The 27,754-nt window shown below is 32.2% G+C and overlaps 2 protein-coding genes across 2 annotated transcripts in view; both read right to left on the minus strand.

Moving 5' to 3' along the window:
- The window catches only part of LOC149911083 (protein apterous-like), a 58,825-nt gene extending 44,070 nt beyond the window's left edge, over positions 1-14,755 (minus strand). Inside the window, exons 1-2 of the mRNA XM_090102594.1 lie at positions 14,612-14,755; positions 6,544-6,866 (exon numbers count right to left, since the gene is read on the minus strand). Of these exons, the coding sequence (XP_089958720.1) occupies positions 6,544-6,866; positions 14,612-14,647 (359 nt within the window). The 5' untranslated portion in view covers positions 14,648-14,755. The remainder of the gene's footprint in view (positions 1-6,543; positions 6,867-14,611) is intronic.
- A 618-nt stretch (positions 14,756-15,373) lies between these two features.
- On the minus strand, positions 15,374-22,965 carry LOC149911084 (putative NADH dehydrogenase [ubiquinone] 1 alpha subcomplex subunit 12). Its single transcript, XM_090109234.1, has 4 exons — positions 22,852-22,965; positions 21,869-21,994; positions 19,902-20,094; positions 15,374-15,417 (listed from the first exon to the last, which is right to left on the minus strand). The coding sequence occupies exons 1-4, from the start codon at positions 22,963-22,965 to the stop codon at positions 15,374-15,376; spliced, it is 477 nt and encodes a 158-aa protein (XP_089965360.1).
- Between the last annotated feature and the right edge of the window lie 4,789 nt (positions 22,966-27,754).

Consider the following 27,754-nt stretch of genomic DNA (forward strand, 5'->3'; position numbering starts at 1 on the left):
AATGGGAACCATAAAAGTTTCTCTCGATGCGGGCTGAGTGATTGTTTACAATGTTCCCAGTGTTGAGAACTCAAACAAAAAACATAGATACAGTCCCAAAATATAATTTTGTGGTAAGTGTTGATTAAATGTAACAAACTCATCAGTATTAATATGCAGTATTATGAAGAGATAAGTTTGTGAGATTGTAGCATTATCTCTGCATCTTCTGAACTGATTCTGAACATTATTTTCCTCAAAGAGAGGCATATTATTTTGTGAGTGTCATATATAAGCTTGTTTTTTCCCGAAGCCTAAGCACCCCACGATCATAAAATATAATATTCGTATAAAACTAAATAGGTTAAAATGAATGTGAAATCAAATTTAATATTGCAATCTTTATTTAGAATACCTATTTGGATTGCGAAGATCTTAGACTTTAAATAAGTTGTAATCTTGTAAAAGTAAACAAACATTTATCACACTCAATGAAATGAGTCTTGAAAAACGAATAAAATTTATAGGATTTTTTTACATTTTAAGATAAAATAGCTTTTCATTTTCTTTTATCGTAAAATGAAAAATCATTTAAAGTTGTATATTTTGTTTGTAAATGTATTATTATTCATCGACCTTAGAGTGTAACAGAATATTATTTTAATACAAAGGTGCCTTATCTATACTATATTATAAAGCTGAAGAGTTTGTTTGTTTGTTTGTTTTAATGCGCTAATCTCGGGAACTACTGGTCCGATTTGAAAAATTATTTCGGTGTTAGATAGCCCATTTATCCAGAAAGGCATATAGGCTATACATATAACATCACGCTAAGACTAACATGAGCGGAGCAATGCGGGTGAAACCGCGGGGAACAGCTAGTAAGTTATATATATTATAAATTATAATAATACCACATACATGAATTATTATTATTGAACTTTCGCTACCTAAAACTCTACTACCTATAGTTTTATCAATATCATAGAGTTAATTGTAAAATATTTATTTAGTCATAGATTTTATAAGCCTCTCCTATAAAGTACAGAAATTTTTCGGGATAATTTCATAAAACTTATTTAACCTAAGTAGGTACTTAAATTGGTTTCCACTAAAAACATTGCAAAACATGCTAAATAAAACCACTAAAAACAAATCTTCAATCGACTGACCAAATTGATATTGATCGAATGACATTCGATATTGAAGTCACCTGTCACAGTATACTTCTGAAATGAATGATTTGGTTTTGATAGTAAACGTGTTCAAGTTCGTAGACGACGCCGGCGCAGTCGATGGCCGTCGGACCAATGAAATGCGGTATTGCATCAGTCCACCGATCGCATAAAGCGGCTCTAATATACGCATAGCCGTTGCCGTTGAAGACTTTTATGAGCAATTTAACAAGTATCTCGTTGCCATGGCCAGATTTGATTTATACTCGCATAACTGACGTTTACGAGATGCGTTTGTCTCTGGTATTCTCCCGCTGTAGGAGCTGAAAGTTTTATCTGAGAATAGATGTTATGATAAAAGACGGTCCGTTTTAAGTTAACCGTTCATGATTTATACAAATTACTAATCGATAAGAAATCCATTTTTAATTTCAATTGAAAAAATAAGCTTAATATGATTAATATCATAACATTATAAACAATGATATTTAACATTTAGCTCTTTAGTCACCATAGCGTCAAACCCGATCTATCGGGACATGCGCCTCGTGTCACAATTTATTAATGAATCGATGCACATTTTGTATATCTGTAGATATTGATTTACAAAGTGACAGGGAAATATGAAACAAAAAAAATAATGTGTTTATTTTCTCTCTTGTTGTAGTGTTAAAAATAATTTAAGTAAGTTTAATAGCTTAGTTAGTTATTTCAGAAAGAAGTAATTCTACTAAGGGCTGATTTTTCAATCCTTAGTTAAAACTTATTCGTCGAATAATGTATAAAACTACCATTTTAAAAACGTATTCTAATTGCCCGTATTTGACAGTTTACGTGACATTTTAATATCATCGTGTAATACTTTATTGGACGGATAAGTTTTATCTAAGTATTGAAAAATCGGCCCTAAGGGCTGTCTTTTTTAACCCTTGGTTAATACTTATTCGTCGAATAAAATATTAAACTACCATTTCAAAAATGTATTCTTTGCCCGTTACGGCTGACATTTTAATATTATCGTATAATACTTTATTGGGCGGATAAGTTTTAACCATGGATTGAATAATCGGCATTTAAAATATTTTAACTTCATTGTTGATTATGTTAATTGTAAATTGAATCAGATCTTGAAAAGCAATAGGTATGCTCAATGAATTGAACAGTGGAATTAAAAATAATATTTTATGTATTCATTTCACATTTAATACTATACGAGGATTGTCGCAAGGGAAATAAAAGAAATACTTAAAAGAAATAGAAAATCAATTGGGTTTATAATCATAGAAGAAATAAAACGCTTTCCTATCAATGAGCACCGTTAAAAACTATCGCATTCTGTAAAACACGAGAATAAGTTCGCGTTATCTATGTACAGTTGTACGGCTTGTACCCTCTTACAGATTATAATTATTGGTAAGGAAAAACTTTTTCACACAAGTTGCCGCTGCGTGTTAAAACATGCTCTAGTTGTGCATGTTTTTGATGAGTTTGTATATAGATACCGATCAGATATAATCAGTTTCTCACCTCATTATAGGCTGTATTGAAGTTTAACATACCCCTGCATGACACATAAAAGGAGTAAACCGAAAGATCTGAGAAATTCGCTTTTTGCTGCACAGCTTTGAATTTAATCGTTGTTAAACTGTTATTTTATAACGACTTTTCTTTTTTATACTTTACTAGCTTTCCGCCCGCGGCTTCGCCCGCTTTACCTAAAACATAATGAATTATATACTAAAACCTTCCTCTTGAATCACTCTATCTATTAAAAAAAACCGCATCAAAATCCGTTGCGTAGTTTTAAAGATTTAAGCATACATAGGGACATAGGGACAGAGAAAGCGACTTTGCGTAGTTTTTATACTATACAGTAGTGATTTTCAATTCATGTGTATACACATAATTCTATCTGTGCTGGCAAACGTTCTTCTGCCTTACTCTTATCACTCAGGGGTATGAAAAATAGACGTTGGCCGATTCTCAGACCTACCAGACATGCACAGAAAATTTCATGAGAATCGGTTTAGCCGTTTTGGAGGAGTATGGTAACTAACATTGAGACACGGAAATTTTAAGTATAAGATGTATATCAGGGTTATTGACAGAGTTTTGCACTCGATATTCAAATAATTTGAATGTGATCTCCTCTTTAAAAAATTAAAATGGAATATATTAAAATCGTGTATAATATAATGAAATAATTATTGCGTCATTACTATGATAGACTTATCGTTTATCACCCAATAACATAAAAAGCGAATGCCTTCGCAGCTGGACGTAGTCAGCTGTAACTCTACGATATCCATACAAACGTATTGACCGATATTGTCGCTTATTTTTACAAATAAAGCTGAATAATAAACTACTTTATTAATAAATGTGATTTTTTCTTCAAATCGTCCTATAATATCCCACAATCTACATTTATGAATATTATCTTTTACTTTTAAAATTTAAGTTGAGGCTTTTTTACATAGGTACCTAAGTAGTTTTTATTCATATCTAGATGTGTTAACAAACAAAATAGTGTTTAGAAAAATAGAAAGATCTGCAATAAGGTTATAGAACTTCGCGAACGCACCTAGCAAGCGCTTTTTGGTGCTTTTTGCTACTAACATTGAATAATTATAATCACAGTACACGTAATCACATTTTCTCCAATCATCTATTCCCCACGCATCCTGCAGAGATGTGCCATAGAGATGTGAGCGTGACTGATACGAGCGTAGTGATAATGCCAGCTGACTTGTGACCAGGGTGGGCTGTAAAACGTACATCAGATAGCCCAGATGGGTGACGGCCCACATCATGAGCTCGGCGCCGAAATGTAGCCGTGTAGGTACGCACGAATATCACGCTTCGAACACGTACCAAAAACCGTTTAAGATATGCAGATATAACCTTGTCCGCTCCTCTATCCATAAAAAAGCTTGTCCACACACAATTAGACGCAATCAATTCCCGAATGTTATCAAAAACTTTTTATTCCATGCGAATACCACAATACTTCATTTAGACATAGAACTGCGTTGTTTTATTGTGAGATATGATATTCAGTTTCTGTAAATAACGTGCGAAATAACACAAAATCGCGTCGGGATATTTCCACTCTAAAAAGAGTTTTTTAACTTTTCTGAATGCAGAATATTGAAAATCCAACGAATAAATTGACGTTTTTTATTTGGTATTTAATCCTTTCCAATGGCTACGTAACAATCTAGCAAAATCAATTTATATAACCGCTACTTGAACTGAAATTATACTCAAAACTTATTATACATAAAAATTAAAATATTAACAAACGCTTATTTTTGCCTTCAACAACAAATCAGTGACTAAAAATATACAGCAGACAGATTTATCCAATTTTTAAACCAATGAATAGCCAACGACTGTAGGTACCATTTTTCGAAAAATAGCAAACGGTTTCAATAAGAATCATTTAAGAATCAGTGGATACTAGACATGCTTCAAAAATATAAAACGACATCATTTGAAACCAAAATTTTAATGTCAGTAATTTACGAGCATTAAAACAAAATTTGCGAATCTAAAGAATGTATGCAAATCTTAACTGCTATAATATAAAATAAAGAGTGTTCTTTATCTCAATAATTAGCTGTAAAAAATAATGCGTGTTCTTGTCGCGAACAGTGTGAAATATTAAATTATTTAAATTAATTACTCCACATAAAGAACGGATGATATTTAACAAACAATCATAATACTTTTCCGTGGAAACGTGCTAATAAAAGGTTTTATTGGCGGATTAAAAAGTTTATCTCCAATGTTAATTTACTGAAAATGATCCAGAATTGTTTTTTTAACATTGTAACATTGGTGTTACACTGAAAAAGTGTTATTTTATATTTTGCTTTTTAACATTTGGAAACGATAATTATGTTCTACTAATATAAGATACTACATATTTTCGTTCTCACTTGTGCCTAGCGATAACTTTTGAGCTCTACTGCATCACAACGCACCTATAGGTAAAACCGAGGGGCACATTTAGCCTATAGCCTTCCTCGATAAATGGGTTATCTAACACCAAAATAATTTTCCCAATCGGACCTCCTAATCCTGAGATAAGCGCGTTCAAACAAAAAAACAAATTCTTCAGTTTTATAATATTATGTATAGTATAGATTATATTTGCTTTCATAGTATTTCACTGCAATAATTTTCCATAGAAGCGAATAGCAATACTACGTTTTACATTGTTATCACCATCGCTATGTTAAACGTTGCTTGAATTCTCAAAGTCCGTAGTTCTCTGTGTAATTTAGACAACTGCTTTGTCCGGCGAGTTTCACAAAGCTTACCTCGTTCAAATATTTAGGGAATTGTTTCAATGCTATGACCCGAAATGTGATGGTATTTATACAAATTGGCGAGAAATGTTTCCTGTAGGTCTATACATTTTATATCTAGAACAAATATTTTAAAACCTATATTTCAAATGAACTGATAAATTAAATTAGCTCTTATTACTACGTATTTATATGATGTGGTTTGGCTTTAATTAGATAATTTTATTATTTTTTAACAAACGATATATGTATATACAATTTTTTTTATCGTATACCAAAAATGTTATATTTTAGTTGTTGCATTTTTTTCTTATTAACCATGTTGCTTAATTAATATCATAAACATTTAATGTAAATAACACTAATTCCCAATCTATAATTATGTTCATGAATCTGCTTAATTATGACGATCCTTTTTAAATACAGTCGACAAAATTACTCGATTCGATAGCGGTTTTTACGTTATCTTTGTAAAGTGCTTAGAAATAATAATAAAAGCTTCCTACGCTAAAAGCTGTGATTACATTCTGCGATATACAAACAGCTCGCTTACATCATTGCATCAAACGATGTTAATTTCGGTAGTAAATAGGACTCAAGCGCGATAAAATATTCTCTGAACCCGATATTCGATAAACATTCATTAGACCATTACCAACAGATGCAAATCACGAATTTAATAAGCGCTCGTACAGTGTGAAGACGCAATTAAAGCTTACAAATTCATTGGAAATAAACTAATCGTTCTATCGATAGATTGTTAATAGAATGAGCATTTATTCCGATATATTTTTATTCGGTTTTTGTACTCACTTACTTCCACAATAATAACAAGTTATATGCCCATTTCTGAACATAATTATTATTGAATAAACGAAAGAGATTTTACGCACCATTGGTGGTATCAATCAAGGGCAATTTACTCACTTGTGTTGTTTATCGAATTATATATAATTGCATTTTAATTAATGTAATAACTTTAATATTTGTAGTTAAAAAATGGCCAATAGAAGATTGGATAAACGTTCACGTTTAGCGTTCAGGCCGCGTCTAAAGAAACTGCGAAAGCTCACCTGAAATAATCGTTCTTGCAGAATATATTGCTGTCCCTAGCGTAGCAGCGCTGTTCGGAGTCGAGCGGCATCTTGCACTCGCAGCATCTGAGGCAGGGGGTGTGCCAGCGGCGCTCCAGCGCGAGCAGGTAGTAGCGGTCGGTGATGCGGGCCCCGCAGCCGGCGCACGCGTCGTCGGCCGGCGGCGGCGGCGGCTCGTCCGGCGGCTCGCGCTTGTGGCACGAGGTGCAGTCGCGCGGCGAGCCCGGCGACGCGGCCGGCGCGACAGGTGACAACTCGGCGCCCGTGTCGTAGGCCGAAGTTAGGTACCGCTCACTCTGTTGCTGCAAACATACCCGCCTTTACATATTTGGTTGGTGTGACAGCGTTGCGTAATCCTAATCGCGCTATTACCGCAAACCGTAACCGACCGTAATGTGCTCGTATATAATTTGAGGTAAATATTTATCACACAAAATATGTAATCGTTATAATATTCATTAACCGCTTTATTAACAATGCACATATTTATATTACACGCCCTTATTGAAAAAACCCAATTAACAAACGGAGAATAATTTGGATCATAATATACCTACAGTTCTTAATAGCGAAGAGGAAATAAAGGAAATATGCATATGTAGTTGGGCAAATCCCATAAATATAAATAGAAAATATGCATAAATATCCGGGAAGCGTTGGATACGGACAATACGAGTTACATTCCAACAGTTTGTGGTTTGTAACCGCAATGTGATCGACATTTTTGAGTTTATCCAAGCTGTCCATAATTAAAATGATGAATTTTTCTTACCGATGTTTAAAAAATAATTTCACAAATAAATATTTTGTTAATAGAATCCTATATCTTTTATCAGCTATCCTTTCTTATACTACCTATCTTATATTAAGTATTTTATGGCTCTTTCACCAAAAAGATTTGATAAACGTGCGCTTCCGTCGGCATAGGCTATAGGCACAGTAGAAAATATATATGTACCTGTATATAAGCTGACAAAAAACATGGTTTTCATCTTATCCTATATAAGTAGGTATATAATTTATTATACAATTATCCAAACAACATTTAGAATACAGATATTAAGAACGTGTCTCGTTATTTGTCCGATACGGATTGCTAAACTACTAAACCGTCTTTAATAAAATTTTGCACTCTGTATGCAGATTAGGTCAACTTGATTTTCTTGAAAGAAGTTCCGGGGGGAACTGGGGCCAATGGCTAGTACCTAGCCATAACAATATAATAATCCAATACCTAGTAGGTATGTCCGGTATTTAGCAAAGTTCTAATATAAAATACATTAATTACTTCCTTACCTAGGACAAAAAATATTGTGCGGAAAATTAAACAAAAATGTGTACTAATTGATTGTTGTAAAATTGTCTGTGTACTATTTATGATTGTTGAAAAAAATGTTTGAATTTATTTCTAAAAATAATCCAGCCCAAAAATAAAAGGTTTATTTCCGTTTAGAGCCCCGAGCATACCTCGGTCAATTGAACAATACCTACTCATCGATTGAATTTAAACGACTATCACAGTTTCGCTAAATAACACGTTTTTTAAATTGCGTGTATAAAAGTTAAACTACAAATATGTAGGTATGTATCACCCTTTCCCACGACTGGATAGAACATTAAGTGCCAGTAAATTAAAGTAAGTACAACTTTATGCACAGGTATTTCACAAAATACGCCTTACGTCATAGAAATTTATAGTATCATGAGTATCATAATATTGCAAGAATGTCATAACAAGAATTGTCATAACGAACGAACATTAAAGGGCGAACTTCAATGAAACCTAAATTAAAATCTGCATAGTATCCGCTTCTCAAACAAAGCCTAGAATTTACAATATGAACACTATAATAATTAAAGTTGCATTGCTAAACATAGAACGAGGATGTTTTAAATTTGAATACAAAAATATTGTTTCGATTTGAGGTTCTACATAATATTCGTTCGTCTCAATGTGACCATTTCAATTTTACCAAGTCGATCCAAAACTAATTTCATATTCGATTGAAGTACTAAACTTATAGTTAATCATTACGCAATACAAATATAAGATTTGCAGACAGGATAACGACCGCGACTGTCTATTTACTATCAAAGTGATTTTCGCGAATGTCGGATGCATTCAAAGGATAAAGTTAATTGCATACGCCCAGAAATACTTTCACCGTATTATATATTTTCTCCGAGCTACAAGCCAATGCTGTTTGAATACTGAATTTCAATGGGAACGCCTTACTAGGAAGCGGTTTTCCTTTGCAGTCCTGCACTCTATCAAGTACAGGGAATCAACACAGATATCAATGAGCGGCATCCTTAGCGGTGGACCGCTCAGCGCTCTTACGTTTGAATACCTTCACAATATTAATATTATCGCCGAGTTATATCCCATTCATACGTACGAAATACCTTATTTATCGTTTATTTATTTAGCAGTTTATTTAGTGAGCGTTCCAAGGATGAAAATTATATTTTTGCAAGAGCCGTGGGCGCTAATTCTATCCTATTATTTTAATAAGTGGCTTAAGCCCATTCTTATATTAATTTAGTATTTTTAGCGTTCCTTTATATAGTCAAGCTTTTTTATGCACGGAGGCGTATATCTTAAAAATATGATACCTGAGCATTTTAAGCCATAAGTTTTTATATTTTCACATTTGTTAAAGCAAACGGCCGAAATTTATATTTTAAAATATAAAAAAGTGATACAAATCTAATTAAAACGTTAATTGGCCTCATGTAACCTTGTACTCGCTAAAATATTAACAATAAAACATTTTTGTTTTGTGTTTGTAAAAAGTAAAAACTAACTTTTTACTGTAATACCTACCTACATCAAAAAGTACTTTAAAAATAGGTACATATTTTATGAAAAGACGTGGCATTTAATTAAATATGGCATATATTTATAACAAAAAGTTAATCACTAATATTTATTAAAATAAAACGAAATACGACACTTTCAAGTGCAGAATGCATATGAAATAGGAATTTAATTTCTAAATGATGCAAATAACTTAAAACTATTATATTCTATGTAGGTAATAATAAGTAAATGATATACACATTATATTTACATAATTTTAATACCTCATACAGTTCTCTTTAATTTTGTAAAATGAAAAAACCACACCCGTATACCTAGTTACCTATAGAAATTAAATGTAACATAGTGAATTCAAAAAAACCTAACTTAGCTTTTAGTTCTAGCATCATATGAAACCAAATAGGTATGAATTGTAAATAACTATGAAATAAATAAATGAAAGAACAATTAATCCAGCACTTTACAACAATAAAAACGAACCTACGCAAGACATCAGTGATCAGATAGCTAATAAAAAATATACAGATAAACAGATTCCATTAAAATAAAAAAATCTTATTTTAATTTGTGGTTTAACTCATAGAGCAGGCTCCAAGGAGATGTTCGTTTGCAAAAATAGCGGACCTAAATCTGACTTCTGATATATATTGTATAGATCCCAGACATCCTATAGACAGATTTTGCCAACCAGTTTTGTGGTCCCCCTCTCCCCACCCCGGTAATTAAATATGGCATACAAAGAAAAAAATAAAAATTTCAAAAACATGCCGTGTGGGGTATCAAATGAAAGAGCTTATTGAGTAGATCACGAATATATAGCATACTATAACATTTCTTACACTTTCTCTAAGATTTTTTAGAAAATTTACGAAAATGCTCCATTTTTGAGTTAACTTTAAACCATATGAAATTATAGATTGAAAACATATGAATATATTTTTTAAATTATTATTTTAAATAATTAAAAATAGTCCATTCTTTACGATTCAATAGTTCGTACAGTGAAATAGTTGCATGGGGGAGTGGGGGGAGCATTCAAAGATGGCGAGTATATTTTCAAGTTTATGCCAGAAATAAAGGCCTAATACAAAAATATCGGTGTCAGGGCTTAGAATAATTATCTCTGCAATATGGCAGAACATTCTTGAATCAGCCACTGTGTGATTAGATTTCAAATCGGTAACTTCAGTGAAAGTTGCGCCTTACAATTTAAAACATTTTGTGGGGTCATCAAATCCACCATTATACATATAGCTCACTTATTACAAACTATTGAATCGTAAACAATGGACTAAGCTATTTTTGCAAACGAACATCTCCTTGAAACCTGCTCTATCATTTATAAACTCAATGAACACCTAGTTGAGATGCAGCCTTTTTCTTTGAAAGTCCATGGAGGGTTGTCGCATAAGAACCACAAGACAGTTCTTTGGCATTTTATGATATTATATACAGTTACATATTTCGTAAAATTAAATTGTAATACTGAAAAGATTTTAAAAGAGCAACTATGAAGTTTATTGTCGGTTCATCTCCATAATACTGCTTTCTGAATCCATGGTAAATTTAAAAATTGCTACCTATGACGATTCAAAAGTACTTCTAGAAGAAGTCTATTTGAATAAATAAATGTTTAAGTTTGTGTGAGCTTTGTATGATTATTTTTAAGACCTCTAACCAACTGCAACTGTAATGTAATGTAAGCTTAGAATGTAAGTATAGTAAGTACTGTGTATGTGTAATGTACTGAACTTTATATAAGAAGCAATAAATGATATTAAATTAATAAGTGGCTCTATCGTCGTGATAAATAGGTATTTATAACGATATTTTCTTCAATATGGCCTAATTTGTGAAGAACCAAATATTAATAAGTATAATAATTTAATTCACTGCTTACCTAAAAAGTAGAGTTAAACTTTTTACCTTTTTTTTGTTTATACAATATATACCTAATTATTATTTAAAATAAATGAATATACGAATGATGTAGTTATGTATTTGTATTAATACTACCAAGCTTTTAGAGGTTCTCTTTATAGTATACATATATATAATATAAATAAATAAATAAATAATAAATATTATAGGACATTATTACACAAATCAACCTAGTCCCACAGTAAGCTCAATTAAGGCTTGTGTTGTGGATACTAGGCGACGATAAATATAATATTATAAATACATATATATAGATAATAACACCCAGACCCAAGAACAAATAATTGAGTTCATCACTCAAATATTTGCCCTGACCGGGGATCGAACCCGGGACCGTCGGCTCAGTAGGCAGTTACTTTTCCACTGCGCCAACCGCGTCGTCATATCACTGTACGTACCAACTTATTAATTTAATAAAATTACTACCATATTGTATAGCTTAAATTTTAATTCTTTAACCATACGAACGAAAAAGTACCTACAATAAAATACGGTAAAATGTTATTTATATTCACTTATTGTTAAAACGTATAATTGTTTTTAATTAAATCTTCTCTCAAATGTTCTGCGCATTATTTCATAGGTATGTGTAAAAGGAAATAAAAATAACTTTAACGACTATTTTTGTTAATTTAATTTAAATTTTGAAACAACGTAGGTATGTACGGTGAATACGGAGTCTAAAAACGTACGTACCTAGTTAGTAAAATATAGTCACGATACTGTCTAATCTATTGTGAAGTAATTAGTCGCATACCACCTTTGAGTCCAATAACATCTAATTTATATATTTGATTAGTTTTGTATATGGGTATATAATAAATAGCTATAAATCTTTAAAATGGTGTCCGGTAAACACCGTAGCTAGCAGCGCGCCGACGGCGACTGATTATCTACCACAGCGATAAAAACTAAGGGCTAAATTGAATTCTTATGTAAAGGGTTTTCAAAATTTATTATACCTACTCCTGATATTGATATAAACTTTATTGAGACCACTTGCGTTAATGGGAATTCACAAATATTAATCAAAATATACATTTCGAATGTCACTTTTAGTCCAGTCTGTGGGGAAATGTAAAAGCCTCTGCTCTACAAAAGGTGGCGTAGAAAATGTTTTGAAACAATATTGTTTAGGTATGAAAGGTTAATAAAAATCCAAGTTTTCGACCTTGACGGACCCAGGCGCTAGCCGCCATCTTGAATTAAAGGTGCTAAAATTAGGTATATTTTAAATAACTTCTCAATTGTTTACTAAATCACAAAAGTGTCTATGAGGGGTTCAAAGAAGACAAAATTACCTACATTTTTTTCATACATGATTATTCTGTAAGTCTTAAAGGTAAAAAGTTACAAGCGACGGAAATAATAATATTTACAGAAATCATATAATTTTAATTTTGTTTAAAAATTGTGCAGCAATCTTTTTTTATTCTTTTTGATGGCCCGGGCTGGTTAATGGTGGCTTCTTCATTATCGTCGCTGAAATTTTCTGTTTCATTGTCTGTATTTTTAGTTTCCAACCATGAAATTTCGTCGATTAAATTTACCTTTTATTGATAACTTTACGAATCGTTCATATCGGATATCTTCTAAGGATTCTTTATCCATGTCCCCTCCGTAAAAAGTTACTAGAAAGCGTGCTCCAGCGTCTTCGATTTCTTCTGGTCATGATGACGAAATTTCATGGTTGGAAACTAAAAATACAGACAATGAAACAGAAAATTTCAGCGACGATAATGAAGAAGCCACCATTAACCAGCCCGGGCCATCAAAGAGAATTAAAAAAATGATAGCTGTACAATTTTTAAACAAAATTAAAATTATATGATTTCTGTAAATATTATTATTTCCGTCGCTTGTAACTTTTTACCTTTAAGACTTACAGAATAATCATGTATGAAAAAAATGTAGGTAATTTTGTCTTCTTTGAACCCCTCATAGACACTTTTGTGATTTAGTAAACAATTGAGAAGTTATTTAAAATATACCTAATTTTAGCACCTTTAATTCAAGATGGCGGCTAGCGCCTGGGTCCGTCAAGGTCGAAAACTTGGATTTTTATTAACCTTTCATACCTAAACAATATTGTTTCAAAACATTTTCTACGCCACCTTTTGTAGAGCATAAATACCTACAGACTGGATTATTTGGCGGGTCCCGAAATTTATGGAATTCTTAAGTGCGACTTCATATTTGTATCTGCCGCTGTATTTTTGGAGATTAAAGTGTTTAAGTAAGCTGTATGTGGATTGAAATATAATTAGTGAAATTGTAAATTCCTTGTTTAATTTTATAATACTTATATGAGTAATATAAAACTAATTTTGTTTTCTCTTCAAACCAAAATTTTATAGCTAATTAACAAACGAACGATCGCATTCCCTTTAAAAGATTTCAACGATAACCTATTTCCTATCTTCTATCTTTTTATTAAAATTATCAAAAGCTAAAACATAGGTAACAACATCACATATAATTATATATTTGCAAAAAAAAACACATTCATTAAAACCTATCCACTTTGAATTTAACAAAATTAATTTATTTTTAATATAATTTTATGAAGTAACAATAAATAAACTATGTAAATATAATAACACATGTGTTGTATTAATTATATGTATATGTATATAAAGAATATTTACTATTTATAACAAATTCCTAACGGTCATTATGAATAAACGTTGTCACTGAATTGTAGAGCGCGCGTTTTTATTAAAAAAAATGTCTGATTCTACTTAATATTATCAAAACGGATTCATTAATTTATAAATACAGTACCTAGTACATTCATTTTCAACTGATTCAATAAAATCTAATAAAACACATTTATTTTATTAAGGAAGTTATCAAACTACTTGCTGAGTTCAAAATATTCCCATATTGAAGCCTTAACAAACATTAATTCACTAAAATCTTAATGAAACTAAATTAAAAAGAGTACCTATTGTAAATGCTACTTATACTTATACTTTATTTTTTCTGACAACTTAATTTGCTATTTATCATTACAACATTTTTTATTTATATTAAACCAACACCAAGCTAATAATAATAATACCTACCTACATAATGTCTTTTATAGATAAATGATTTTTCATATAGAGGTATAAAAACGAATTGACTTTATACCTCTATGAAAAATTAATAAAAGCAGAACCTATGATAAATTGTGTTGCTTTACTTTCATGAAAAATCATAAAGCATGCAACTTACAGTTACTTAAAAAGTAATTTCGACAATTTCGCGCGTAAACGTAAACATAAACAAAATACGTACCCAGTGCATCGCTCCCCTCTCTTCGTACACTCCCATCTGGGGGTCAATTTTTCCGTTTTGTATTTTCGAACGTATGGGCCTCTGCCCCACTACACTGCGGCACTCACACGCGGTGCATACTCGTGCGCTACGCGTCGCGTCCGACGGGCGACTGTCGCGCCGTCAGCGTCGAGCCGACGCGGTGGGAAGGAAGGCCGAGCCCCGCCCAGCCCCGCCCCCGACACCGCGGGCACGCGAACGAAAAAAAGAATTTTTCTTTTTTATGAAACTTGCTATTGAATTTTTTGTCGCGACTTTTTTCATTTGCAATATTGCAACGAATTGCGCTCGAGTGGCTCTCTGAAAATGTTTTCGACAAGTGATATGTTGAATGCTGTTTTGTAATGTATCGATCGCGACGTGTAAGCTTATTTAAATACCTACGTAGAGAAATGGAGGGAAAAGTTTCAATTTAAAACAATAAAAAATATTTCATAAAAATATTTTTACGTCGGTATTTGTATTTAAAGGAATCATTTCGAACATTATGTAATGAAGTTATAATATAATATTGTTTTGGTATTTTTCCTTTTTTACAGCTGGGGTGAAATTTAACAAGATGTACAATTTTTATTCACTAAACTTTACCTATCATATATAATCATAGGCATAATTGTATGATAATTAACAGTAAAACACAATTATTATAGTATTGATTGACTTTTATTTTTAAAAATAAAACATTTATTTTAACCTTTTTAAAAAAGCAAAACATTTATTAATTCACGGAGAAATGGTTTTGCAACCGCGTCTTGCAGCTGTGCAACCTGAAAATAAAACATCCACTATCAAGACATTTAAATAAAATAATATAAAATTAATATAACTTTTCATTTCGCATATTATAACAACTAGCGCCATCTAGTCGTCGCGGTAGGAACTACGATTCCGATAGCTCTATCGCTCTACCAAGTACCAAACTTTACTAAGGCCGTTCAGGCACGGGCGACTGAATGTGAACGAACCAAATTTATTTTCATACTAGAATTTAGTGTTAATTTTAATATATAAAAAATATATAATTTATTTACTAAATTAAAAAGATTATTAAACATTTCACAAGGACTATTAGGAAAGGATTGATCATTTAGTATGGGCAGGTTTTATTAATATTATTCCTAAATTTATTAATGCCTTTTTTAGTTATTGGCCTAACATTAATCCTTTTAAATGTAGGTATGCAATCCCATTCAAAACCTATTTTCTGGCCACAGTGATCCGAAGTCAATGTATTGAGAATATTTTTCTCTAAACAGATGCAGTCACAGTACAGGTAAATTAGCTTGGAGAAATTTTTGCGTTTGTAGTAGTGTATGGTCAGCAAATAAAATAAAACAACATTTTATTTTTAGTTTTTATTTTATACAGGGTTACTTGTAAAACACCAGCAACCTCGCAGGACAAGATAGCTAACATCATAAGTAACAACATTTGTTCTACGACTTTTGGCATAACGCAATAAATTATTTTTAAATGATTTTTTAAACTTTTATTGTACTCTCCTTACATTTGTAAGTCTATGTTCTATTAATTATCGGATGGACGACGCGACGCCCCCTTCCCCCTCTCGTTCGCTTTTTGTTTACGTAATTTTTGGGAGGCGTAGAGTTTATAATATTCAGACGGAAAATTAAATGAATATTTATTTTTGTATGAAAATAAAATCTAACAAATTATCAAAAGTCGTAGAACAAATGTTGTTACTTATGATGTTAGCTATCTTGTCCTGCGAGGTTGCCGGTGTTTTACAAGTAACCCTGTATATATAAGGGATTTTAAATTAAACTATATGTGTTTCTCCTCTGAAAAAGATGAGACTTTATTTTAATATTTGCACATTTAACATACATATAACTTTTACATTAACAATGTTACTAAAATGAAAAATTTACTAACCTGAAAAAGAAACGACATTTAAAGTTTAATTCTTTAGTTTGAGAAGTCAAAGGCTTGCCTCGACCATGTTTTAACACTGGAGCCATATTGAATTAACAATATAAAGTTACAACACTTACACACAAATTAAACACTAGTTATGGCCCTGCCTTCATACAAAACTGCTGAATACGCCGTTCGCACGGGAATAGAATGTGGATGCGATTTCCCTTAGTTAGCATCCAAGCTTACGTCTTTATAATTATGGAAAATAATAATGGTTCCGACAAATAAATAAATCTCCAGCTATCTCTGTCCGACTTTTATTCTAATTTACCAGCGTTATAATAATATACCGACAAAAAAATTCAAAGCATACCGAATAAAATACCTAAATTTTGCTGACACCTATGAACACAATCAAATTACATTTCTACTTAAAAATATATTAAACTTCGAATAACAAAACTAAACTTCTGAATAAAATACTGAACCTCCGACGAGATTACTGGGTTACTGACAACAGAGGTCATGTCAAAATAATCATTCTTTTAGGAATTTTATGAGTTATTTAATTTTCTAGTGTTGGTTACCAAATATATTTTTTAACTCTCAACATTGATGAAAATACCGAAACTGGTCGGACCGCGCGATCGGCTCCGTCGACGCGCAAAAAAAAAATCAAGTTTAGGTTAGGTTAGCCGTTAGGTTAGGTTAGGTTAGGTTTCTTAAAAAAAAAACTACACAGAAATAGGAGCCCCGCTTCGCGGGGCTCCGTCGACGCGCAGAAAAAAATCAAGTTTAGGTTAGGTTAGCCGTTAGGTTAGGTTAGGTTAGGTTTCTTAAAAAAAAAAACTACACAGAAATAGGAGCCCCGCGAAGCGGGGCTCCGTCGACGCGCAAAAAAAAATCAAGTTTAGGTTAGGTTAGCCGTTAGGTTAGGTTATGTTAGGTTTCTTAAATTTTCATGAATTAGAATTCATGATTATAGTAAGTACATTTTTGTATTTTTAATAACTTTCTGGACAAGCGCCAACAATAGAAATTTAAGTATAACATTGTAGTAAAAATAGCACAGAGTTTATGAAAAATTAAATGTAATTGATGAATTTCTAGTTGGCAAGTAAAGGTAATAATTACAAAGCATTGTTATCAGTAGAACATAATTTTATATGGTAAAAAAGTATTACAGCAATTAACAGTCATAAGATTTTTTCTAAGATTTAAGTATATCATTCGGTCGTTTCGTCATTTTTAGTCGGACAGAAGTAGTCGGAGATTTAGTATTTCGGGCAGTAAATATTATATTTTTAGTAAGGACATTTTTAAATTTACTATCGGAGCTTTTATTACTACCCTATAATTATTAAATAAACTGTATAAATTCATTCTTTAACTCCGGTCTGCATCGTGCAGACATGGGTGTAAAAGTCTCATTTTAGCTATTAAATGTAGTTTTTAAGTACATCTGAGTTTTTATTTGGGGCCTCCGGCTGCGGGACATGTAATTCACTTCAACAAATATTATAACAATAATAACAAATAATAACAACAATCAACAAATACAAAATTTATCAATTAAACTACGTACATAATAATTATAATTTTTGAATGAAATGTGCTTTATGTTCTAACGTTACCAAACGACTGCACGTGGCACCTGCGGACAGCGTAAACTGGTTTATTCTGGTTTTGTGCGTGTTTCCACTTTCCACTATCAAGTGACGATTTATTTATTTGTTTTGTTTCGTAATTATTATGGTCAAATATTAATTATGAAACAAATTATTATGGACACGATATTTTATTGTTTCACGGTAGTCGCCTTGTCGTTTGCTCAAGGACGTAAAATTGAATGATATATTTTTTTTTATAAAGTCAAAACCATTTTCTTTCAAATAAAAACTTGTTTTTATTGAAAACAAAAGTGTTGCTAGGAATAAGTATAAAATTAAATAGTAATGTTAGGATATCGAAACATTTTTGTATAGGCCAGAACGATATAGTGGAAACGCGCTCTAAGATCTGAGTAATATACACACCACTACATATGCAAAAATTTCTCCAAGCTAATTTACCTGTATATATTATTATCAATACAGGTTGCAGAAGTAGGTGTAGGTAATTCGTGTGGGTTCGTTAAAAAGTTTATATAGATTAAATGACTGAAATAAATTAACAATTCATGTAGCCGTTTGTGTTTGTAAAAGTAAATCAATATTAAAATCACCACATATACTATAACTTTTTTTTTACTCCTGCTTAGACGCTTTAATATTTCTTAGATGACTGTCTCAAACATATTATAGTCACTGGAAGGGGGTCTATAAACGCATACAATAATATAACGCTCCAGCTCCACACAGGACAGTTCAATGGTCCGTTCTACCTACAGAAAGACTAACAATGTCAGTTCGTTCTTTACATTTTACACTATCATGTAGGTACAAAAATAACAGAACCTCCGTGAATAGCCTGTGTCCTAAAGTATGTATATACTTTTTAATTTGTAATTTTCAATATTTACTAACGACTGACATTGTTTAATAAAAAAGATTCCCCATTCTATGCTTATTTGCATTACATTACATAACTGAACCCTTTCTCATATCAAACTGCTACATTTATGAGTATCTTGAGTACCTACCTACGTATTCTCAATGCAAGAACCTAATTACTTAGTATGCCGTAGGTACTTGTATGTGACATACCTAAGTGCCTACTATAGAAATCTCTTGACAATTATATTATACACTAGCGGTCCGCCCCGGCTTCGCCCGTACATATTTACGTTTTCTCTACATAAAAACCTCGTACTTCAAGGAATATAATAAAAAAAGAATTATCGAAATCGGTTCAGCCGTTCTCGAGTTATGCGCTTACCAACACATTTTGCGATTCATTTTTATATATAAGAATATATGAAATGTAATAACTAATAAGGCTTATGTTTAATTTTACGGGAATGTTGTTTTTTTTAATACGCTTTTTTAGCTTCATATCACATATGACGTGTGTTTGTATGTAAACGACTCTATTTTGACCAACTTAATTAAACGGACACATTCAAATTTTGTACACTTATCAAGGATCGGTGACAATTCAATAATTTCATAAGTTTTAGCGATGTTTAGTTTACTTTTTTTGCAATATTTATTCATTAGGTACATTCTTCAATAACTACCTAACTATAGGTACCTACTGATTTACTAAGGTACTTTGACGCTTTCTTAAGTAACCAAAAGTACCTATTTACGAGTCAAATACTCAAAAGCTCACACTCAGCTCATAATCGATTGATAAGAAGAGAATCTAAAAAATCGGTACTTCAAGCGAGCGAATTTGTACCTATATGAGTAGGAATACATAATATTACCATCCCAAACATAGATATGCGCTCTTGTAGTACTGTACGGGTAGAATGCCTTATCTGTGCCCGTCATGTTCTCCTCGTGAGGCAGCAGCCAGCATCTGGTCCAGGGGCAGCTCATGAGGCAGTATTTAGCGCAGTCCTCGTTGGGCAGCCGGTCTGTTTTGTAGTGCAACCATCCGTACCATTCCGCAGTCACCTATAATATTTTATATCTAAGTCCAAAAATTAATAATCTCATAAAACCTTTATATTCCAATAAGAACTTATTAGATCATCAATTTCGTATTTTAATAGGTACTCTTTAATAACATTTATTTGTAACAGGCGCGTAGCTACCGCCGTATCTGCCGTATCAATTATACGGGGCCCCCGTGCCAAGGGGGCCCCCAACGTGCGTAAGCAAAAATTACAAAAAAATTCCCAATTTTTTTTTTCAGAAATGATAATAGTCAAAAATAGCAATTTTCTGGCCTCCTGTGTGTATATTTAATTTGAATTGTTTCTAAAAATTTGGGAATAAGTGACAGATAGATAATTATGATGAATAAATATTTCTTTTAATTTTATGCCCCGCCAAGGCACGCTACGCTTCTGATTTGTAATTTATTGTTTTCGTGGTATATAATCAATGTTATAAAGTTTCTTTAATTTTTTTTAACTAATATTTTTTAATAAATTGACGAATTGTAATTAGTTATAATAAATATTTTGAACGCTGTAATTTCCTATAATTAAAGGTGCAGAAGACCATGTACTTAAATAATTAGATGTAACAAATGTAGGTAATCTGTATCCTCTGTTGGAAATTCTAAATAAATACCTAAATAAATAAATAAATAAACATCAATGACCATCATCAGCTATCATCAGCTAGTGATATATTATAGGAACATCTATACCTAAGGCCGACTGATTTGTAAAATGAAGTGTCGATATTTAAATATTTTTCAGGACAATTTTTACAGGCGGCACGATTCCATACTAAGCTTTCGCTTGTGTTGGAACTTGGAAACCAGCTGGCTGATAAACATACATATGTAATTTTAAATAAATACTTCTATAGATAATTAACACCCAGACACAGAGCAAACATCTACCTATGTTCATCACACAAATATTTGGCCCGGTTGCAGGGAATCGAACCCACGACCTCTGGCTTGGTAGGCATAGGGCCAGTCAAATTCAAGTCAAATTAATTCCTAACCTTTTGTACCTGTGTTAGCGTTAGTTACTATTTAGTATTCTGTGCCTATGTCCTGCACCACGAAACAGGTACGTACCTACGCAACGACAGGATCACAGCAGTAAACTACTCACACAACGACAAGATGACACGACACACGACACACACGACTGACAGTAATATTACAGAATATTCGCTCACTATGGCACACCTTCTTGAATGGTAACTGTCAGATTTAAAGATATTATAATCTACTACATAACTTCTACTTGACCTAAGCGATACAAGATCAATTTTGATCAACTAATAAGAACTTATTAGATTCTTACTAGAACATAGGTAGGTACTAAAATATTCTACCGACGATCGCTATATCTGCCTAATAGGTGCCTATCTAGTCTATCATCAGCCTATCATCCAAATATGTATTTAACCCATGTCAAAATAATAGTAGATAGGTAGGTAATAACTAATAAGACACCAACGCTTGACTTGAATTTACGAGAGCTGCTAAAAAAATCTATACTTTCTAATTTTACATAGTAAAAGTCGAATGCACGTGGGCATATAGGATACCCACGTGCATTCCTTGCATACAGACCTTGATATATATAGTTACATGTTGGTAACAGACGTTTTCCTTTCAAGTTTGAAACTTTACATACAATGCACACCTACACACTACCTACTCTGGCAAAAAAAGCAATTTTGAAAATATAGTTCGAAAAGGAAAGAGCCAGTAAGAAAATCTGTAGTCGTTCTTTTGCAGTCATATAAATTTCTATACCTGACTAGCATCATAGTTCCACTTGACCATAGGATTATATTCCACCCAACGGCTCCTCCCAATCATGTAATACGTATTCTCGAAATATTTATTTCCAAAAGCATCTGTCCCCACCAGCTTGCCATCCTATAAATACATTAAAATTAATAAAACCAGACAAATACTCGAATGGAATCGTGGTTTTTGAATAATACATTTTTCTCGTAAGTCGTAACTATGTCCTTACCCCACAACAGAAAAGGGATTCGTAATTCATGTAAATTCATGAATTAACAATTAAAATTGTTTTTACATTTATCACCTCAAAATGCACGATTAAACTAATTTAATTAATCAAAAACTAAAAGTTTATTGCTATACTATAGGATTTCTTTCTGTCTGTCGGTATCTTTCTGGGCTCTTTTTAAAATTTATAATTACTTAGGTACTTCGTTTCAGTAGCTTATGAAAATAAAAAATATGCTCAATTGCTCAATCTTACAGTTATGATGAAATTTCAAACTTCAACAGAAATTTCTTCGTCACTCCTATAGCATATAGGATCTAGGAGACCTTGAGATTTATGCCGGTGTGCCCTGGTTTTGCAGAACGATAAAATCCGATGCTCCAAGACTACCAAAACAAGTCATATGTGATTTTTTGTCTCAAGTTGGCAAAGGAACGGTTACATGAATACTCGCACTTTGTGTGATAAATACTTATATGAGGAGAAGTTGATGCGAAGAATAGAGAAAAGAAAAGAGAAGGATAAGAAAAAAGATATGGGAGTTTTCCCGCTCATCGTACGAAACACAGCAGCATTCATTTGCTATTATTCTATTCGACTATATTTTGTGCTGTGGTGTCCTGACTCTTGAGTGCTGAGTGCCTCTCCTGAGTGCCGGCCCATTTCGTGCCAAAGCATGGACTCCCAAATGCAGAAATTTCCTATATGATAATTTCCTTAGCAAAATATACAATGAGTTATTGTTATTGATACTTACTTTCAGTGTATCGTGCCTCCATAGTTTCCCTAATGACTTGATAGGGCCCCCATTCTTAACTATTATTTTAACGAACCGAGCCCATTTGTCTAAAGCTAAATAGTTTAATACCATTTTGTAAGTATAATTCGTTTAGTTGCTTAACGTTATTATGTAATTGTTTGTGTGTTTACAAACATGAGTTACAATTTTAGACATATTACAAATTTTGATTGATTTTAATTGATTTTTTTTCGGTGTCAAATTAAAACTAAATAAAAAGCTAAATTTGTAGAACCTCCACCGGTATAGTATATATTATCTATGTAATGTAGGTATTTATTGATTTAACTGTATTTTATGTGATTTTTATTTGTAGTATAATTTAGTTTCAAATTATTTTTGACATGTATTTTGGAATTTATTTTACTTGATCTATAAATTGTGCTAAATAATGTAATTTTTAATAATTTTTTTTATCCCCTCAACTATGCTGTGCTTGATGCTGTGTGTACCTATACCTGTGGTGTATACAATTTGGTTGGCATTTTACCGCAACATGTGATTGTTCTATGTAAAATTGTGTATAATCCGTCAAAATTGTCACTGTGGTGTGCACCTTTCTAAATAAATAAATAAATATACCTCTGACCAAGAACAAGTTTTATATTATATTCAACGATTTATTGTACGACTATACTATCATTGAAAATAAAACAATATAAATTCCTTTACCCATCAATGTTTCATGGAAGAATTGATTGAGATGTCGACGTTAATTCTGGGGTGTTAAAACTTTACATCCTATGTATAAATAAATAAAACAAATTTTAAATAAAAGCAACGTTTTATTTTACCGGTCACTTAAAATGTCACAGCCAATGGTAGAACAGAAATTTACAATTTGACATAAAATGTACTAATGTGTAGGTATACTCGGCTCGGCGAGTGATGATTCCTATGACACAGTCAGTTTTTCTCAAGAGACAAACTTGTAATGGCGTCACCATTAAATTAGAAACTTATTAGAGGCGTCTAAAAATGGCATGGCATAAAAATGGCGTAGAGATTGTCTAATCTAAAAATGAACGCCCCTCCACTAAACTTAATTGTTTCAATGTGTGAGGACAAATAATTATTGAACCACTTTATATGTGTGCGCGCGGCGATTCTACTGCAAACTTTGACTCTCGCGCACTGATTTGTCAACTAATCGGGCGATCAGTTCAGGTGCCTAGCATTGTATGGCGGGGAGAGCGCGCTATGTACGGAATGACACGTCCGTTCTGTCGTGCATCGCGTCATTTATGCACTAGTTGGCCAACTGGCCCTGTCGTTCGGGCATGGACTTGACTGGAGGACTGAACGACCAATGAGGCAGACCAATTTGCGTGTATTGCGTCTATACACGTACTTTGAATGTGAGCGTAAACACAGTGGAGGGGCGTTCATTTTTAGATTAGACAATCTCTACCTAAGTATTAATTTTTACGTAGCTTTATGCCAATACAATGATATTCCGTTGGAATTATAACAATTCTTAACATTTACGAGAAATTATTTCAATCTGACTTTACGTTTACGTCCTGCAAAACTTACATCGTTAGCATTTATCGACTAGTGCGGAAGTATCGATAAAAAATGTCGATAATGGAAAAGAGTACATATTTTTGAAACCGGAAAAACAAACCAAATAGTGAGACTATACCTGAAAAATATCCATTTACCTATGATTACAAAAGTTTTTCAGACAAATTAAATGGGGACATCCATTTTCATGATAAAATATACACTAGCGCATACGTGTGTAACGAAGGTGCATTTTTATGTTTTGGAAAACTATCGTTTTACTTACCTACTAAAAAACTTAAATCAATGCAACAACAACATAATAGACGTTAAAAATTTTTGTTTATAATATTTATAAAAACATTTTTACCGACTTGGCTGAACGCAAGCCACGCCTTTGCCTATAAAATAGTAAAGTATCTACACGACCCATTATACGAGCAATCACGAGGAACTGTCATAGGGATCATGGTTTGCCGTGCCGAGTGTAGTTAGTACCGGAAAGAATTAGTACAGTTTATTTGATATCTGTCGATCCATATTATAATTCTGTAATTCGAAATGAATTTTGCAATATATTCAAAAGACCAGCACATTTTATAAATTTTAATTATTCGTTGAGAATCAAGTCGTTATTTCATTTAAAATAAAATTCCATATATTATACACTTATAAGATTGTATACAGGAATAACAACAACCCGTAGTATATCATACTTTTACTTGTGAGTAAAAAGGGTGTGTCCTTACAGAATTAGATGACGTCACTGCTACTAAATACAAACGGATAAAATCCCGTGTATATGTTACTATTTTTAACAGTTACCGCAAAAGTACATATCACAAAAATAAAGTACTACTCAATCTACTAACAATACTAATATCGTGGCATTATCGTGGAGTGCATCTTACATACGGCTACTGACACTAATTTATATACGACAATCCATTTAAAACATCTTTACCATATCCCATTTTGATTAATATACAGAAGTTTTTTTGGTAGTTGTGCTTCGTTAGTAGATTGTTCTATTGCATTCAATTATATATAGTACAATTCAACAGATTCACAATTCGTATATCTGTAGTACACTATGGAACCACCAAAGAACAATGTTCACACTAAACCCTTAAATGTGTCTTCTGACCTTTCATTTGACCCACTACAAACTTCAAACGATGATGCAGAGTGCCTCTTTAGCCATATAAAAAGCTACATCAATTAGCGGGGCTATTTTTCGATCGTTGGTTAAAATTTATTAGTCGAAAAACGTCGTAAACAACCATTTCAAAGTGTTTTCCATCGCAAATTGACAAAGAGAATATTTTTAGATTGTGGCATAATACTTTATTGGTCGGATAAGTATTAACAAAAGATTGAAAAATCGCCCCTAAATCAAACAAATTCTCAAATCTCAATTCATTTTAAAGGCGTATAAATGTTATAATTGAATCACTGATTTAGAAAATGCATGACTATCATATAGGTATAAACACAATACCTTACAAAAACCTCGAATGAGTAGGTCCTAGCAACTTCTGCTTAATCAGACAATAGATAACTTTCAGTAACCGAGTGTATTATATCTAAATAACAACTTCGTAATTGAACTGCTACTGTTTTTCGAAGGAAATGAACACCATTTAGGTCCTAACGCTGACCCTTTTAACCTAGCATACTACTTATGTAATAACTAATGATACTACGGGATACATCGTCTAGAAGCGTTCATATTCTGTACATATTACAGATGAAATGAGATTTGTTTCAGTATCGAAGACTGTATTTATCCCGCAATCCTTAGCGCACTATAAACAACTAGACACAATCGCCTGTTAGAGCTAGCGCGCAAGAGCAACTTTTGTCTCCGCAACGATTTGGTCTCTCCCATCAACTCTATAGGAAGTTGCGTCGCTACGTGCGCGCACTTTCTTACTAGCCCATAGAGTTGATGGGAGAAACAAAATAGTTGCAGAGACAAAAGTTTCTCTTGCGCGCTAGCTCTTAAACAATTGTCAAAAAATGTCCGACCAGCGATGTTTAAAACGTCGGTGAAATAAACACGGTATTTCGTGGCAGTATTGTTCAGTCTCTTGTATCGCTCATCAGAAAACTCTGCCTTATACACGCGAAAGCAGTCATGACATTTTTTGGTGAAAATTGTGAGTGTACTCGTTTATTGTATGTCTATGCTCGTTATATGTAAATTCAATAGAGAACGGGTAGACTATCATCCAAAATTCAGCGAAGTTTAGAATTTTTAACTATTGCTATTTTGTTACCTTTTTAAACAATATACATATATAATATATACCTATTTATTGAAGGAATAATACAGGAATATTTAAGTATTTGAAGTAAATTAAGTACATTTGTCTATATATAAGAGCGATAGATTGCACCTTTACTTATTAAAGATATCAAAGGTACCTATTTTGTTTTCGACTTTCGTTGTCGTTTTTCGTTCATTTCAATATTGATCTCTAATTTCACTCGTGCGCATATTATAAAACATCGAATTACTTTGAAAACATAAATATTTATAAATAATTAAGAGTAAAACATAACGGATATGAAGCTTTGGTCGCTTATATTTAAACACATAATATAATATTTTAATAGAGAAATTAGTAAAGCACACAACACTATGGCATACGAATATATCGTCGAATCGTCGAATTTTTAGGATAATATATATTTTTTTTATAATTGTGATATATTATTACTATGTAACTTAAAATCTAACTTATATTGTACAATCAATAATTATAAAATTATAACTATGTAATAACGTAACATATGAAACAAAGAGTATCTTAATTAAACATAACATGTTTCTTATATGTACAGGCGAACATAGTATACTTATTGAAAATCTAAATAATACACATTCACCAAATATTGTATTAAATTATTACAAAATAATAATAATATATGTATATTAAAGTACTTCATCTACGTAAATTATAATTGCTTTCTTGATATTTTCAAAAGAAACGCTCATCATACGTTTTAATCCCATTTCTGATATAGGGCATTTGTATAAGGCAATGTGTATTTTAAATAGTTCATTAATAAATACAACAAGCCAACCCAAAAACATGTTAGACTATTGGAAGTCAAATGTACTTCAAAAAATAAAGCTCAGCTATTAATCAGATCTAGAACTAAGAACAACAATTTCATATCACAAACAAGAATTCTTATAGATAAATACGTTCCACAAAACACCCTTACTAAAGCAGGCTCCAAGGAGATGTTCGTTTGCAAAAATAGCGGACCTAAATCTGACTTCTGATATATATTGTATAGATCCCAAACATCCTATAGACAGATGTTGCCAACCAGTTTTGTG

Source organism: Colias eurytheme, chromosome 1 (genome assembly GCF_061535395.1).
Source record: "Colias eurytheme isolate Ceu_HAF_F1 chromosome 1, ilColEury1 Martin Lab GWU primary, whole genome shotgun sequence".
NCBI classification, from domain to species: domain Eukaryota; kingdom Metazoa; phylum Arthropoda; class Insecta; order Lepidoptera; family Pieridae; genus Colias; species Colias eurytheme.

Coding starts and splice junctions, on each gene's coding strand:
- LOC149911084 (XM_090109234.1), bottom strand. CDS start 22,965: ATGGTATTAAACTATTTAGCTTTAGACAAATGGGCTCGGTTCGTTAAA. Junction 21,995..22,851: donor GGAGGCACGATACACTGAAA/GTAAGTATCAAT, acceptor ATGTATTTATAG/GATGGCAAGCTGGTGGGGAC. Junction 15,418..19,901: donor GCATATCTATGTTTGGGATG/GTAATATTATGT, acceptor TTTTATTTTCAG/GTTGCACAGCTGCAAGACGC.